This window comes from Hemiscyllium ocellatum, chromosome 7 (genome assembly GCF_020745735.1).
Source record: "Hemiscyllium ocellatum isolate sHemOce1 chromosome 7, sHemOce1.pat.X.cur, whole genome shotgun sequence".
Taxonomy (NCBI): Eukaryota; Metazoa; Chordata; class Chondrichthyes; order Orectolobiformes; family Hemiscylliidae; genus Hemiscyllium; species Hemiscyllium ocellatum.
This window is the reverse complement of record NC_083407.1, coordinates 39,561,578-39,576,155: the sequence shown is the minus strand read 5'-3', so window position 1 is coordinate 39,576,155 and position 14,578 is coordinate 39,561,578. Positions and strand designations below refer to the sequence as shown.

The following is a 14,578-nucleotide window of genomic DNA, read 5'->3' as shown; positions in this document are numbered from 1 at the left end:
CTAGACTCCTCACTCCAGGGAACAGACCTTGTATAGTTACGCTATCCATGCACCTGATTTTATAAACCTCTACAAGATCGCCCCTCAGCCTCCAACACTCCAGAGGAAACAGCCCCAGTCTATTCAGCCTCTCCCTATAGCTCATGCCCTCCAACCTTGGCAACATCCTTGTAAATCTTTTTTGAAGCACGGTGAGCAGAGTTGAACAGAGAAATACAATAAAAGGCAAACTAGCATCATGTGAAGGTTAAACACAAGTTTCCTTGTTAATCCTTTATTTTTAGTTAATAAAGTCAGGAATCCCAATTAAAAGGCATCTCAATGGGTACATGAATAGGAAGGGTTTAAGAGGGATATCTGGTAGGTATGGACAAGTTGGACTGGAAGGTCTGTTTCTGTGCTGTACATCTCTATGACTATGACTCTATGACCATTTACCCCCACCCCCTCTATTTTCATCTACATCATTTATATATTTCACAAACAATAAGGGACGCAGCACTGTCCTTGTGGTATGCCTCTTCAAACTCAAAATGTAAATATCTAACCCCATTGTGATACAAGGTGAAAGTAAAGAAGTCTTACTACAATTATACACAGCATTGAAGGGACTGCACCTTGAATACTGTTCACAGTTTTGGTGCCTCAATTAGAGATATATGTTCTAGAGGGAGTGCAACAAAGGACAAGGACTGATAGATTTTGATTCAAGAAAAGGTATTCTTGAAGTAGAAGATCTGTCATGACCTTACAGCAGATTTGAACTGCTAAAGCGTGCACTTTTGCTCCCACTTCAAATGTTCTTACAACTGCACCCTAGACTATTCATGAAAAGCACTGTGGCAGATTTGCAGGTAATTAAGTGCTTTAAGTTTAGGCCGGTTAAGTACTTAGGATCTTGAAAGATACGAGATGCATAAAGTTACTTACTTTTGTTACCTTATGATGGTTTCTAAAAACTAAATCATGCAGTTGGAAGATACAATATTGACTGTACATTCGCCAACACTGAATATAATTCCAAAATTCACACTACACCAGGTTATAGTCCGACAGGTTTATTTGGAAGCACTAGCTTTTGGAGCACTGCTCCTTCATCAGGTGGTTATGGAGTATAAGACCATAAAACACAGAATCAATAGCAAACGTTCACAGTGTGATGTAACTAAAGTTATTTATTGAAAAAGACCTGGATTGTTTGTTAAATCTCTCACCTTTAAGAATGAACATGCTGGTTTCAGTTCTTTCATATATAAATCCGAGAACTTTTTTAAAGTTACATTCTCAAGTGAACTTTAAAGGACTGCACAAAACACTACAGAGGACAAACAGGAAGAGAGCTAATGATCCACATCCATGAACACCAACTAGCCACGAAACGACATGACCAGCTATCCCTAGTAGCTACACACGCAGATGACAAGCAACATGAGTTCGACTGGGACAACACTACTATTATAGGACAAGCCAAACAGAGAACAGCCAGGGAATTCCTAGAACCATAGCACTCAGCCACAGATTCAATCAATAAGCACATCGACCTGGACCCAATATAATGGTCACTGCAGCGGACAGCTGAAACTGACAACCGGAAGTGGCAGATACAAATCACTATAAATGCCGGAGGAAAGATCACAGAAGCGCTTCACAGGAAGCTCCCAAGCACTGAGGATGTCACCTAGACAGGGGACGAAACGTCTGCAACACAAATTCCCAGCTTGGCAAACAGAACCACATCAAGGTTAAAGTGGATGAGTTATAGGGCGGTGCTCAGAGATTGGCAGTTGTTGGTGTTGCTTTTGCCGAAATGCTGTCATTGTGGGGGTGCTGGTGTAGAGTGCTGAAACGTCCATTGTGATGAGGAATGTTCCTGGTTCGACTGATCCGTGGGTGCTGAGTTTCTGTAAAAAAATATGTAGTGTCACGACAGAAACTAGGGGTCCTCTGTACTGTGGACCCATACAATCACACAGACCCTCTCTCATACACAAGCTCTCTATCATATGCTGACACAGACACTCCCACACTCTTCTGCACACATGCACCCTCTCACAGACTTGTACTCCTTTACACTCTCATACACACACTCTCACAGACACTCATAACCGCACCCCCCCCCAACACACACACCCACAAATAAATTTGTGGGGTGAATTTATACTTGCTGAATTCAATTTTATTTTGTTCAAAAACTATGCGAGTCCATATCAAATTCTGTATCTCTGTTTGTTAAGATTAGAATCAGTCTGATCATTGTGGCACAGACAGACAGTCTCACACAGAACACCTCACAACTTCAATGCGTTATCTCGGCCGACATGACACCAATTGTTAAGGTTTACTTGAGAATGTAACTTTAAAAAAGCTCTGGTGATTTATATATGAAAGAACAAAAACCAGCATGTTCATTCTAAAAGATGAGCGACTTCACAAACAATCCAGGTCTTTTCGAAATATAATTTCAGTTACATCACACTGTAAACTTTTGCTATTAATTCTGTGTCTTATGATCTTTGATTTCACAGCCACCTGATGAAGCAGCAGTGCTCTGAAAGCTAGTGCTTCCAAATAAACCTGTTGGACTATAACCTGGTGTTGTGTGATTGTTAACTTTGTACAACCCAGTCCAACACTGGCATCTCCAAATTATGAATACAATTTTGGTAGTAACGTGAAAATTATTTAAAATATACATTACCTTACTTTCTATTACAGCCTCTGTGCAAGCTTGCAACATAGTCAAATGATGTGCAAAAACTAAGAACTTCAACTTTGTATCACGTAGCATCATTTTAATGTAGTCCTTCACTGCTCCTGCCTGAAGCAAAATTAGCAATGTAAGCTTGCTGCTCATTTGTGTCATATCAGCTGACAGATACATGATTAATGAAGAGTTTAGCATAAGGATATACAAACTATACATAAATCTGGTCTAAAACTACATAGGAATTGCAACTATTTACAGATGTGGGAGCTGCCAAGTCATTATACAAGCCATTTAGATCAAAGTTTCACACATTTCTGACCATGAGTTAGTCAGCACTGTGTGGAAATGAATAAATATTTTACATACCATGGCATAAATTAAGAAGCAGCTCAACAGATAAATAGAATAGCAAAAGTCTTTTGTCTAGGGTGGGTGAGTTTAAAACTAGGGGGCATATTTTTAAGGTGAGAAGAGAAAGATTTAAAAGGGACCTGAGGGGTAACGTTTTCCACATGGAGGGTGGTTCATATGTGAAATGAACTGCCACAGGAAGTGGGAGATGCAGGAACACTTATAATGTTTAAAAGACATTTGAATTAATACATGAATAGGAAAGCACAGGCAAGGGAACTACGTTTATTTGGGAAACTTGGTTCCGATTAGTTGGGTGGAAGGGTCAGTTTCTTGCTGCATGACTCTAAATGTATGAACCCCATATTCAAATTGAAAGTCTCCTGATTTTACTCAAAGTTATGTTCTGTCTATTAATTAGAACCAGCAAATAAAATGTTTATCACACTGATCAAAGTATAATTTTTACAAAACTATAAATATATGCATACCAAAAAGTAGAACTAAAATCTGATCACAATATCAGCATGCGATATCCATTTTAAAATGCGTAATGTGTGTAAGCATTAAATAATCACCAATACCGTCTAAACAAAATTACTTCAGTAATGAATACACTTTTTGAATCAAAAGTGAAATGTTTCTGAATTTGCACAAATATTATAAACAAATAAAAGAGAATATATATTTTATTTCTTTGGGACGTTAAACTGAAATGAAAGCTTCTAAATCTGAAATATCAAAAGAATTTAGCAACTTAAGAGCAACGTGTTGAGTTGTGCAATAAAATGTTCCTTTTGGAAGCAGTAGGAGGGAAAATAAGACTGAGCAGCACCAAATCTTTTGATTTAAGGAAATTCTGCCCAAAAACAACCCTCTGATTGGTTGAGCAGCAGACTGCCAGGGCAAGAGGGCAAAAACTCCAAGATCAACGTGAGATGAAGACAGAAAGCAATCAACTCTCCCTCTCGCTGTGTGTGGTATGACAGAAAAACAAAGAAAGGTTAAAATAAATAATTTGAACAAGAAAAGACCTTGATCCACTGCAACAACCATCAAATTCAGAATGATCATTACCCTACCAACAGTGCTACATTATTGCAAAAATCAAAAGAACTAAGAAAGCAATTTTCTATGTTGTGGCCTGGACAATCTTTGGAAATATTGTTTAACCTTGTCTGTATTTGTTTTATATCCATAAAGTATGTGTGAAACAATGTGCCTTTTGTCTGTCTTAATTTTAAGCTGACTATGTGCACAATTGGATTTTTTGAAGGGGTATAGTTTAAGTCGCATTGTAGTGAGTTAAAAATCTTCGTTTCTCACAGTTCTTGTTGAAACTCTATCACTTTTTCTTCTGTTCCTGACAAAACTTGACATAAATGTTTATGTCCTGAGTAGCTGTCAGTGAGGCAAATTGATCATTTTGCTGGTCTCATTCAGGTTTGATTAATTTTTGTATTATCTTGAAGAACAGTGAGGCACAATAATCAGCATATTCTTCTCAGTAATGGCACAATATATTTCTGGGTTAGTTGTTTTTTTAAAAAACAGCATTATAATCATAGCACATTAAGAAAATGCAATTTGAAGTCACTTATGGCTAAGGAGATAGCTACTCAGCTCATGGAGTCATCGCCAGATCTCGACTGAGCAATTCTGGTCGAGGGATAGATGTTGATCAAGACAGCACTGAGATGTTCTCTGCTCAACTTAACACAATGACTCAAAGTTTTGTTCCCACTTCAAGGGAGATAATGTCTCAGTTTATGAATGGGATGGTGGCAGTATGGAGTTTGCTAAATGTCATTTAATGCAAGGGGAATGTAATATAAAAAGATGGATGTTTTGTTACAGTTTTTAGGGCATATTTGTAGCGTTGTGTGCTGTTTTGTTCTCTTTATTTAAACTTCAAGTACCTTAGAAACAGTCCAAAGAAGATTCACTTAGAGTCAGAGATGTACAGCACGGAAATAGACCCTTCAGTCCAACTCATCCATACTGACCAGATATGGTAACTTAATCTAGTCTTATTTGCCAGCACTTGGCACGCATCCTTCAAAACCATTCCTATTCATATCCTGATCCAGATGTCTTTTAAATGCTGCAATTATACCAGCCTCCATCAGTTCCTCAGGCAACTTATTCCATAAATTTACCAACTTTTGCGTGAAAAGGTTGCCTCTTAGGTCCCTTTGTATCTTTCTCCTCTCACTCTGTACCTATGCCCTCTAGTCTAGACTCCTCCACCCCAGGGGTAAGACCTTGTTTGTTTATCCTCTCCATGCCCCTCATGATTTTATAAACCTCTATAAGGTCACCTCTCAGCCTCCGACAATCCAGGAAAAACAGCCCAGCCTATTCAGCATCTCCTACAGCACAAATCCTCCAACCCTGGCAACATCCTTGTGAATCTTTTCTGAACAGTTTGCTGACACTTGAGATGAGGGGTTTATCTTTGGGGAAGGATTGAACAGGTTGGGCCTGTATTCTTTGGGATTTAGAAGAGATGATCTTAATGAAACATTTAAAGATCATAAGGGGATTTGACAGGTGAATGCTGAAAGAATGTTTCCCCTTGTGGGAAAGACTAAAGCATCGAGGCTGAAGAGGTAAGCAGTGAAGATGACACAAACAGTCGAAAAAGAAAAGAAATATAGGCAGACTAGGTGAGCAGGAAAATCTTGGCAAGTTGAATGTAGGAGAAAGACTGCAGAAAGCTACAGCACAGGGGGAATTAGAGGTCCGGCTGCATGAATCACAACAAGTTAACAAGTTCAGTAGATAGTAGGGAAGTCAAATGGACTGTTCGCCTTTATTTTAAAGGAAATGGAGCTCAAAACTATGAGATCTTACTGAAACTATACAAGGCACTTATCAGGCCACACTTACAATAGTGTGAACAGTTTTGGTCCTCTTATTAACGGAGAGGAATAGCGGCATTGGAGGTAACCCCAAGCAGGTTTGCAAGATTGATTCTGGGTATGAAGGGATTTCTTATGAAGAGGGGTGGAGTAGACTGAATGTACACTTATTGATGTTTAGAAGACTGACAAGAGAATTTTCTGAAATACAAAAGATTCTCAGGCACCTTGACAGGGTAAATGCTGAGAGATTGCTTCACCTTGTGACAGATAATAGAGAAATTTCTTTTCTTTCAGAGGGTGGTGAATCTGTGGAAGAGCAGTCTAGGCTGAGTTGGTAAGTACATTCAAGACTGACATAAACAGATTTTTAAAAAAAATCAGTAAGGAAATCAATATGGGGATAAGGAAAAAAAAAGTACAGTTGGGGATTTTCGGATCAATCCTGATCTCATTGAACGGTGCAGCAGACTTGATGAGCTAAATGGCTACTTCTACATCTTATGGTCTTATGATCACAGTATAATGATAAAGGGCATTTCCATTTCAGGGTACAAGGAGAAATGCTTTTCTCTCAGAACAGAGTATCATTGGAACTCCATTCCCAAAAGAGCAGTGGAGTCAGACACACTGAATATCATTGAAGCAAAAATTAATAGGTTCTTGACTAACAAGGGTATTGAAAATTATCACAAGTACACAGGAAAATGAAGTTGAAGCGAGAAGATCAGGCATGATTTCACTGAATGGTAATGTAGGCTGGAGGGTCAATCTTGCTGCCGTTCCTAAATAACATGTTTATAGAAGAAAAAAGGAGTAATGAGTGTCTTCTTTTTAGAAAAAGGTGGACATTTGCATTGTCTGGGATTTGGAAGTTTTATCACTGCTTTTCAAGAGGATATGGACAAATTGATCGAATAGAAAGAAGCGTAGTGGATGAAATTTAATACATCAGATATGTGGAGATATTTTAGTCAGAAGAATTGAACATAGAACATTACAGCGCAGTACAGGCCATTCTGCCCTCAATGTTGCGCCGACCTGTGAAACCAATCTGAAGCCCATCTAACCTACATTATTCCATTTTTGTCTAGATGTCTATTCAATGACCATTTAAATGCCCTTAAAGTTGGCGAGTCTACTACTGTTGCAGGCACGATGTTCCATACTCCTATTACTCGGAGCAAAGAAACTAGCTTTGACATCTGTCCCATATCTATCATCCCTCAATTTAAAGCTATGTCCCCTTATGCTAGCCATCACCAAAGGAAAAAGCCTCTCGCTGTCCACCCTATCTAACCCTCTGATTATATGTCTCAACTAGGTCACCTCTCAATCTTCTTCTCTTGAATGAAAACAGCCTCTCGTCTCTCAGCCTTTCCTCATAAAACCGTCTCTCCATATCAGGCAACATCCTAGTAAATCTCCTCTGAAACCTTTCCAAAGCTTCTACATCCTTCCTATAAAGTGGTGACCAGAACTGTATGCAACACGCAAAGTGTTGCTACATCAGAGTTTTGTAGCTGCAGCATGACCTCGTGGTTCCAAAACTCAACGCCTCTACGAAGAAAAGCTAACACACTGTATGTCTTCTTAATGACCCTATCAACCTGGGTGGCAACTTTCAGGGATCTATATACATGGACACCAAGACCCCTCTGCTCATCTACACTACCAAGAATCTTACCATTGGCCCAGTACTCTGCATTCCTGTAGCTCCTTCCAAAGTGAATCACCTCACACTTTTCCACATTAAACTCTATTTGCCATCTTTCCGCCTAGCTCTGCGGCTTATCTATGTCTCTCTGTAACCTCCAACATCCTTCTGCACTACTCACAACACTATCTACCTTAGTGTCACCCGCAAATTTACTAACCCATCCTTCCATGCCCTCATCCAGGTCACTTATAAAAATGACAAATAACAGTGGCCCCAAAACAGATCCTTGCAGTACACAACTAGTAACTGAACTCCAGAATGAACATTTCCCATCAACCACCACCCTCTGTCTACTTTCAGCTTGCTAAATTCTGATCCAAACCGCTAAATTACCCTCAACCCCGTGCCTCCGTATTTTGTGCAATAGCCTACTGTGGGGAACCTTACCAAATGCCTTGTTGAAATTCATATACACCACCTCAACCACTTTGCCCTTATCCACCTGTTTGGTTGGCATGGACAAGTTAGACCAAAGGGTCTGTTTCCATGCTGTACATCTCCATGACTATGACTCGATAACTCAAAAAAGGTTTGTGAGGCACAACCTACCCTTCACAAAACAGTGTTGACTATCTCTAATCAACTCATTCCTCTTTAGGTGATTATGAATCCTATCTCTTCTAAACTTTTCCAACACTTTATCCACAATCGAAGTAAGGCTCACTGGTCTATAATTACCAGAGTTGTCTCTACTCTCCTTCTTGAAGAAGGGGACAACCTTTGCTATCCTCCAGTCTTCTGGCACTATTCCGGTAGACAATGACAAGATAAAGATCAAAGCCAAAGGCTCTGTAATCTCCTCCCTGGGAATCCTTAGATATATCCCATGAGACTCCGGGCACTTATCTAATTTTACACTTTCCAAAATTGCTCGCATCTCTGCCTCATGAACCTCAATCCCATCTAGTTAGATGGAATGTATCTCAGTACTCTCTTCAACAGCAATGTCTTTTTCGAGCATGCAAACTGATGAAAAATATTCATTTAGCACTTCCCCTACCTCCTCCGACTCCACGCACAATTTCTCACTACTATCCTCGATTAGCCCTAATCTTTCTTGAGACATTCTTTTATTTGTGATACACCTATAGAAAACTTTAGGGTTTTCCTTGATCCTATCTGCCAATGATTTCTCCTGTCCCCTCCTGGCTCTTAACTCTTTCTTTAGTTCTTTCCTGGCTAACGTGGAACTCTCAAGCACCTTAACTGAGCCTTCACATCTCATCCTAACATAAGCCGCCTTCTTCCTCTTGAAAGGAGATTCAATTTCCTGATTAACTATGGCTCCCATGCTCAACAACTTTTTCCCTGTCTAACAGGTACTTGTTTATCAAGGTCACACAGTAGCTGTTCCTTGAATAAGCTCCACATTTCAATTGTGCCCATCTCCTGCAGTTTCCTTCCCCATCCTATGCATCCTAAATCTTGTCTAATCGCATTGTAATTGCCTTTCCCCCAGTTAGAACGATTGCCCTGCAGTGTATATCTATCCTTTCCATCGCAAACGTGCTTGGGCTTCTTGAGGTCACACCCGTCAAATGCTGTCTTGATTCAAGGCAAATATCTTGTACTTCATCTATTAACTTCATCTTCAACTCTTTCGCCCATTTTTGGAAAGAAGCTGCAAAGCAGTCAAATGCCAAGTGGCCCTAGCAGAAATTAAACTGAGCAACAGGTTATTGTTGTGTCAATTGATAGTACTGTTGATGCACCTTCCATAACTTCATTAAGGAAGAATAATGGACTGACGTTACAGTAAAATAGCCCAATTGCATTTGTCATGTTGTTTGCAGACTGGATGTATCTGGCCAATTTTTCACATTATTGGGCAGTTACACTATTGCAGCAGTATTGTAATACTTTGGCAAAAGACATGGCTCATTCTGGAGAACAATTCTTCAGGCCCTCTGCTGGGGTTTTGTCAGAGAGCATAGCCTTTGCATTATCCAAACTACATCTTTGCCTAACGCTGTATTTTGTATTCTGTGATTGTTGTCTTTCAGATCTAGCTTCACCAGACACAATGAACTAAACATTCCTTTTTTATGATGGGTCTTCCATAAAGTCACTTGATTCTTGGGCTTGACCATACAATCTTGGTTGATGCTTTAAAGTGACAGTTAAGGAGAGATAATGTTGCAAGTGTATGTACTTTAAATTACATCAGCTTGTGTACTGCCGACCTGCTCAAATGGGCATGAAGGATAACATGGCACTACATAAAACATCTGCTCAACATTTATCCTCAAATAGCAACATTAAACAGATTATTATTCATTTATCTCATTGTAGATTGTGGGAGCTTGCTGTGTACAAATTGACAATCGTGCTCACAGAAGACTGATGTCAAAACTAATCCATTAGTTATATTTTCTCAAGGCCATACTAAGGAAGTGGAAAGCAGTATTGATATGCAAATTTTCCATTAATTAAGTGGCACAAGTTTAAGTCTCAGTCTGTACTTGATTTCCCTTGTGGGAGGTCTGTTAAATGATTGAAAGAGAGAAAAAAAATGTCAAGGCTTTTCTTTTGCATTGCAAAGTTACCCATTCTTGCATAATGACAAGTGGCATTCACTACATCCATGACAATTAATGTGAATGAACTGTCTTGCCCTGCTGATGGAGGAACTTATGATGGAATTGGGCCACGAATATTTAAAACAAAGTGCAGCAATATGCTTAGAATAACAAATAATAAAACAAACCTTATATTTGCATAATTGAGCAGATTTGTACACATCATAATGGACAAAAAGATCATGTTGTAAGCAAAATAAAAATGCAAAGACAGACACAAGGCTCAAATTTTGAGTTTTTCTTTGCAAATTGCAACTGTAAATATAATACTAGTTTGATACTAAATGTAGCTAAAATCTCTATCACATTTACACTGAAATTGACAAAATGCGATGGTAAAAACATAGTGCTTCTACCTTTGCAACAGCAGTTTGTTTATACATGCGAGTGACGAGACCCATGACTTGTATGAAGGGGTTATCAGTCTCTGCTGAACTCGAATACAGCTCTCTCATTAATTTCTCCCACTCCTCAATGCTGCCATTCATTTCCTACGTGGGCAGAAAGATAAATGCTTTGAACAAAAAAAAAGGGCACATCAATTAATGGATGTGTGATGCATGCCCCAGTTTCATCCTGTAAGAGTTGAGGAACAAGAGCAGGAAACTCCCAGCGATACAGGACTGTTCCTGCAACAACGTCAGTGCTAGTTAGGTCAGGCGAATGTTCTGTGCAATTATAGAAGCAAATGACAAGCTGGGGGCGAAGATGGAAATCCTTTACTCCGGTGATATAAATCAAGGACCAAGAATGTTTCAAGGAGAAATTATTAAATGAATAGAAAGTAAAATGCTAGGACCTCAATGTAAAAACATTTGTGGCACACACATAAATTAGTCCATCTGATAAAGAAAATGAACAAATTTGTACATATCCCTAAGAATAGATCTAAAGATGTTATTTTGCGGAACAGCTATTTCAGTGTCTATTTTTTTACATAGGTTCCAAGATTAATTATTACATTGGAAACATTGATTAGTCACAGAAGTTGTCATTGTTTTTAAATTGCTGAACCAAAAATAAATAGAGGCATCTCACAATACAATGACAGATGCATGTTTTTGACATTATAAAAGTTGTAGACATCATGTGAAATTCATAAAATGACCAGAAGTTATTTGTGAAACACATTGATGTCAGACAGCACTTTCAAAAAAAAAGCAAATTCCATCATACCCATAAAAATGTTTAATCATAATCACAAGAGACATATAGATGCACTGCAGCATTACATACAAGCTAGATGTAACATTTCTTCGTAACCCAGACTATTACCTGAGAGGCATAGGTAAATTCATTCAGGGAATTTTAGAGAAAGGTATGATGAGGGAGGAGTAGGGATTTCATATTGAATTGAGGTGTGTGCAGAGGTAAAGCTAGCACAAAGACACAGCAAGTTGCTCTTCTGGAAGCCCCACAGAGAAAGCCAAACATCGAGAAAGCACATAAAAACAGAAAAGAAATTTTAACATGTTATAATTTTAAAATGTTTTTGATATTGAAATAATCTAGACTCTTGATGTAATAAAATAATCTATTCATTTCATGTTTTTAACTTTGAAGAAATTTGTTTCGGACACCTATAAATCCATGATTTCAGAAAATGCAGGAGGTTACTTAGCAACTAAGCACAGCACCAATCCCAACAGACTTATGCTGGCAATATCAGATGCTTGGAATTGGAACAAAAAAAAAGTGTTGATCTTTCAAAATATTAGCTGGAAAAGTTAATAATTCATGCACAAAACAAAAATTTCCATTGAACTCTCATTATATCAAACTCTCACCTTAGTAGCTTCCTTTGACAAGTCAAATGGAATTTGCTGTCGAATTTTTGGAGGCAACTGGGACAAAACTTCATCCTTCATTCGTCGAATCATTATTCTACTCAGGTATTGGTGAAGCTCATCTAAATTGGAAGCTCCTTTGCAATCCCACTGAGCTCGTTTGCCAAAATACCTGTTATTATATTTAATTTGCTACGTCAGAAACACGTTCTCATTTTAACACAGCAAACTAGCTGAAATATTTTAAACAAAGTAGTGCGGGATGATATATACATCCATTTAATTTTCAACTGAACTGTATATCCTCCCTACAACTTGGGAGAGAGTTCAGTTGTCAGAACTTCATTTAGAGAGCCAGTGAAAAGACCAGCACATTGCAGGCAAGTTTCAGGGAAAGGTATCTCAGCTGGAACTGCACCTTACAAACTGTCGAAAGCCAATATATTATTGCTAACCAAAAATGTTAAATTAATCACATTCTCTCAAACATGTTTGCCCAAGATCACTTTGGATAACAGAGATTAAATATCATGCAGTGGAGTTTTAAAAAAAAATCATGTGGGATGTCAGTACTCATCCACAGATTCTATCAACAAACACATCAACCTGGACCCAATATACCGGCCACTGCAGCGGACAGCAAGAACCGACAACCGGAAGCGGCAGAGACCAGCCACTATAAATGCCGGAGGAAACATCACAGAAGCGCTTCACAGAAGGCTCCCAAGCACTGAGGATGTCACCTAGACAGGGGACGAAACGTTTGCAACACAAACTCCCAGCTCGGCGAACAGAACCACAACAATGAGCACCCGAGCTACAAATCTTCTCCCAAACTTTGTACTTTTATTCCTCTGCTGCATCCAGAATTGTACTTAGGTACTTGTACCTAAGATGTCACCACAAAAAGGCAGACATTGTCAAAGCTTTTCACTGTACTCCTACAATGAAACACACATGACAACAAAAGGATATTCTATACTCTAATCATTTTCCTATCACTCAACCAATGGAGCGTTCACTCCATTTCCAATTGACTCTAGTGTGAGTTGGGCTGCCTCATGCCTTACATGGCATAAATGTGGCCTTGATGCCAATTATTATTAAGTCAAAATTCATTCTGGGTTCTAATTTGTCCAACAGTAACTGGCTGGGATCATAACAATCTACTTCTCTCTCCAAAGTGCTTTTTGACCTGCTGAGAATTTCTAGCATTTTGTATTCTTAACTTTGTCGTCAAAACTAATATCAAAGAGTGTGTTTGGTATGATATAAATAAATATGAAACAAGCTGATTTTTCAAAGATGCAATCTGTTAATAACAGTTATTCTGGAAAATAAATAGGGTGGTCAGTTAGTTAGATTATTCAAAAAGCAGCAGAAAATAAAAAAGAGTCAGCCGAACATTGCTGACCATGAAGCAGTTTTCTTATTTCAGCGTGGCTTACCACATTCCAAACAATGACTGTGGATTTGTAAGTATAATTGCTGCGTCACTTTTCCGATTACTTATCTTACCTAAGATGAGCATTGCAATATTTCTTAGCATAATCAGTCCATGTTCCAAATCTTCTTGGATGTAATGCATCAATCTGCATGAAAAGCTGTGAAAACATTAACAAAAAATAAAATCAATGGAAAAAACAAATTAACTTTAAATTACAAAGATGTTCTTGTATCCTGTAAGATTCTATTACAAATGAAAGGTATCTAATATTTCATTAAAGCGACGATAAAAACAAAATAAAAGCAATGGCTGCTATTAGGATCACCTAAAAGGATAATGGAAAAAAGAATTATCATGGACATTTATACAAGTTATTCAAAAGTCAGCAAGCTCTCAAAGACTGCATTTGGGTATTGAAGGATTTTGGAAGACAGGATACAAGGTCAGAAACATTAAACAGAGTTCCAAAGGGAAAAATGAGATGCTGTTCTTCCAGATTGTCTCAGGCTTGCTGTAATGTTCCAGCACAGAGATGTTGGCCAGGGAACACGGTGGTGTGTTGAAGAAGCAGGCCACAAGAAGCTCAGTGTCATTTTTGGATAATACGGCGCTCTGCAAAGTGGTCGCTCAGTCATTGTTTCATCGTTGTAGTGTAGAGTAAAGGAGCACATGTCACGCCTTCTGTGAATCATCCATTCCCAACACCTACCTACACCCCATTGCACCTTCTCATGCAATCACAGAAAGTGTAACATCTGTCCATTCATCTCCAAGGATCCAGGTACACCTTCCAGGTGAAGTAGTGATTTACCTGCACTTCACTCAATCTATTCTATTGTACTTGCTGCTCAACCTTGGTTAACAAGGGATGTAGAACATCGAGTCAAGTGGAACAAGAAAGCTTACCATCCGAGGAAGCTTAAGGTTGAGGAGGCAAGGATCATACAGGCCTCTACAGGGTTGCCCGGTAGCTAGGAAGGAATAAAGAATGGACTTGGGAGAGATAGTAGGGGGCATTAAAAAGCTTGAATCGGGGATGAATAAGGAAAACCCTATGGCAGTCTACATTTATGTCAGGAACAAAAGGATAGCCAGAGTGAGGGTAGGGCTGATCAAAGATAGT

General features: G+C 38.8%; 1 protein-coding gene across 4 annotated transcripts in view; it reads right to left on the bottom strand.

Moving 5' to 3' along the window:
• The window catches only part of zranb3 (zinc finger, RAN-binding domain containing 3), a 171,610-nt gene that overhangs the window by 72,520 nt on the left and 84,512 nt on the right, over positions 1–14,578 (bottom strand). For all 4 annotated transcript variants that reach the window (XM_060827120.1, XM_060827121.1, XM_060827123.1 and 1 more), the window contains 4 exons: positions 13,527–13,612; positions 12,009–12,180; positions 10,578–10,712; positions 2,699–2,818 (listed from right to left, as the gene is read on the bottom strand). In XM_060827120.1, the coding sequence (XP_060683103.1) occupies positions 2,699–2,818; positions 10,578–10,712; positions 12,009–12,180; positions 13,527–13,612 (513 nt within the window). The remainder of the gene's footprint in view (positions 1–2,698; positions 2,819–10,577; positions 10,713–12,008; positions 12,181–13,526; positions 13,613–14,578) is intronic.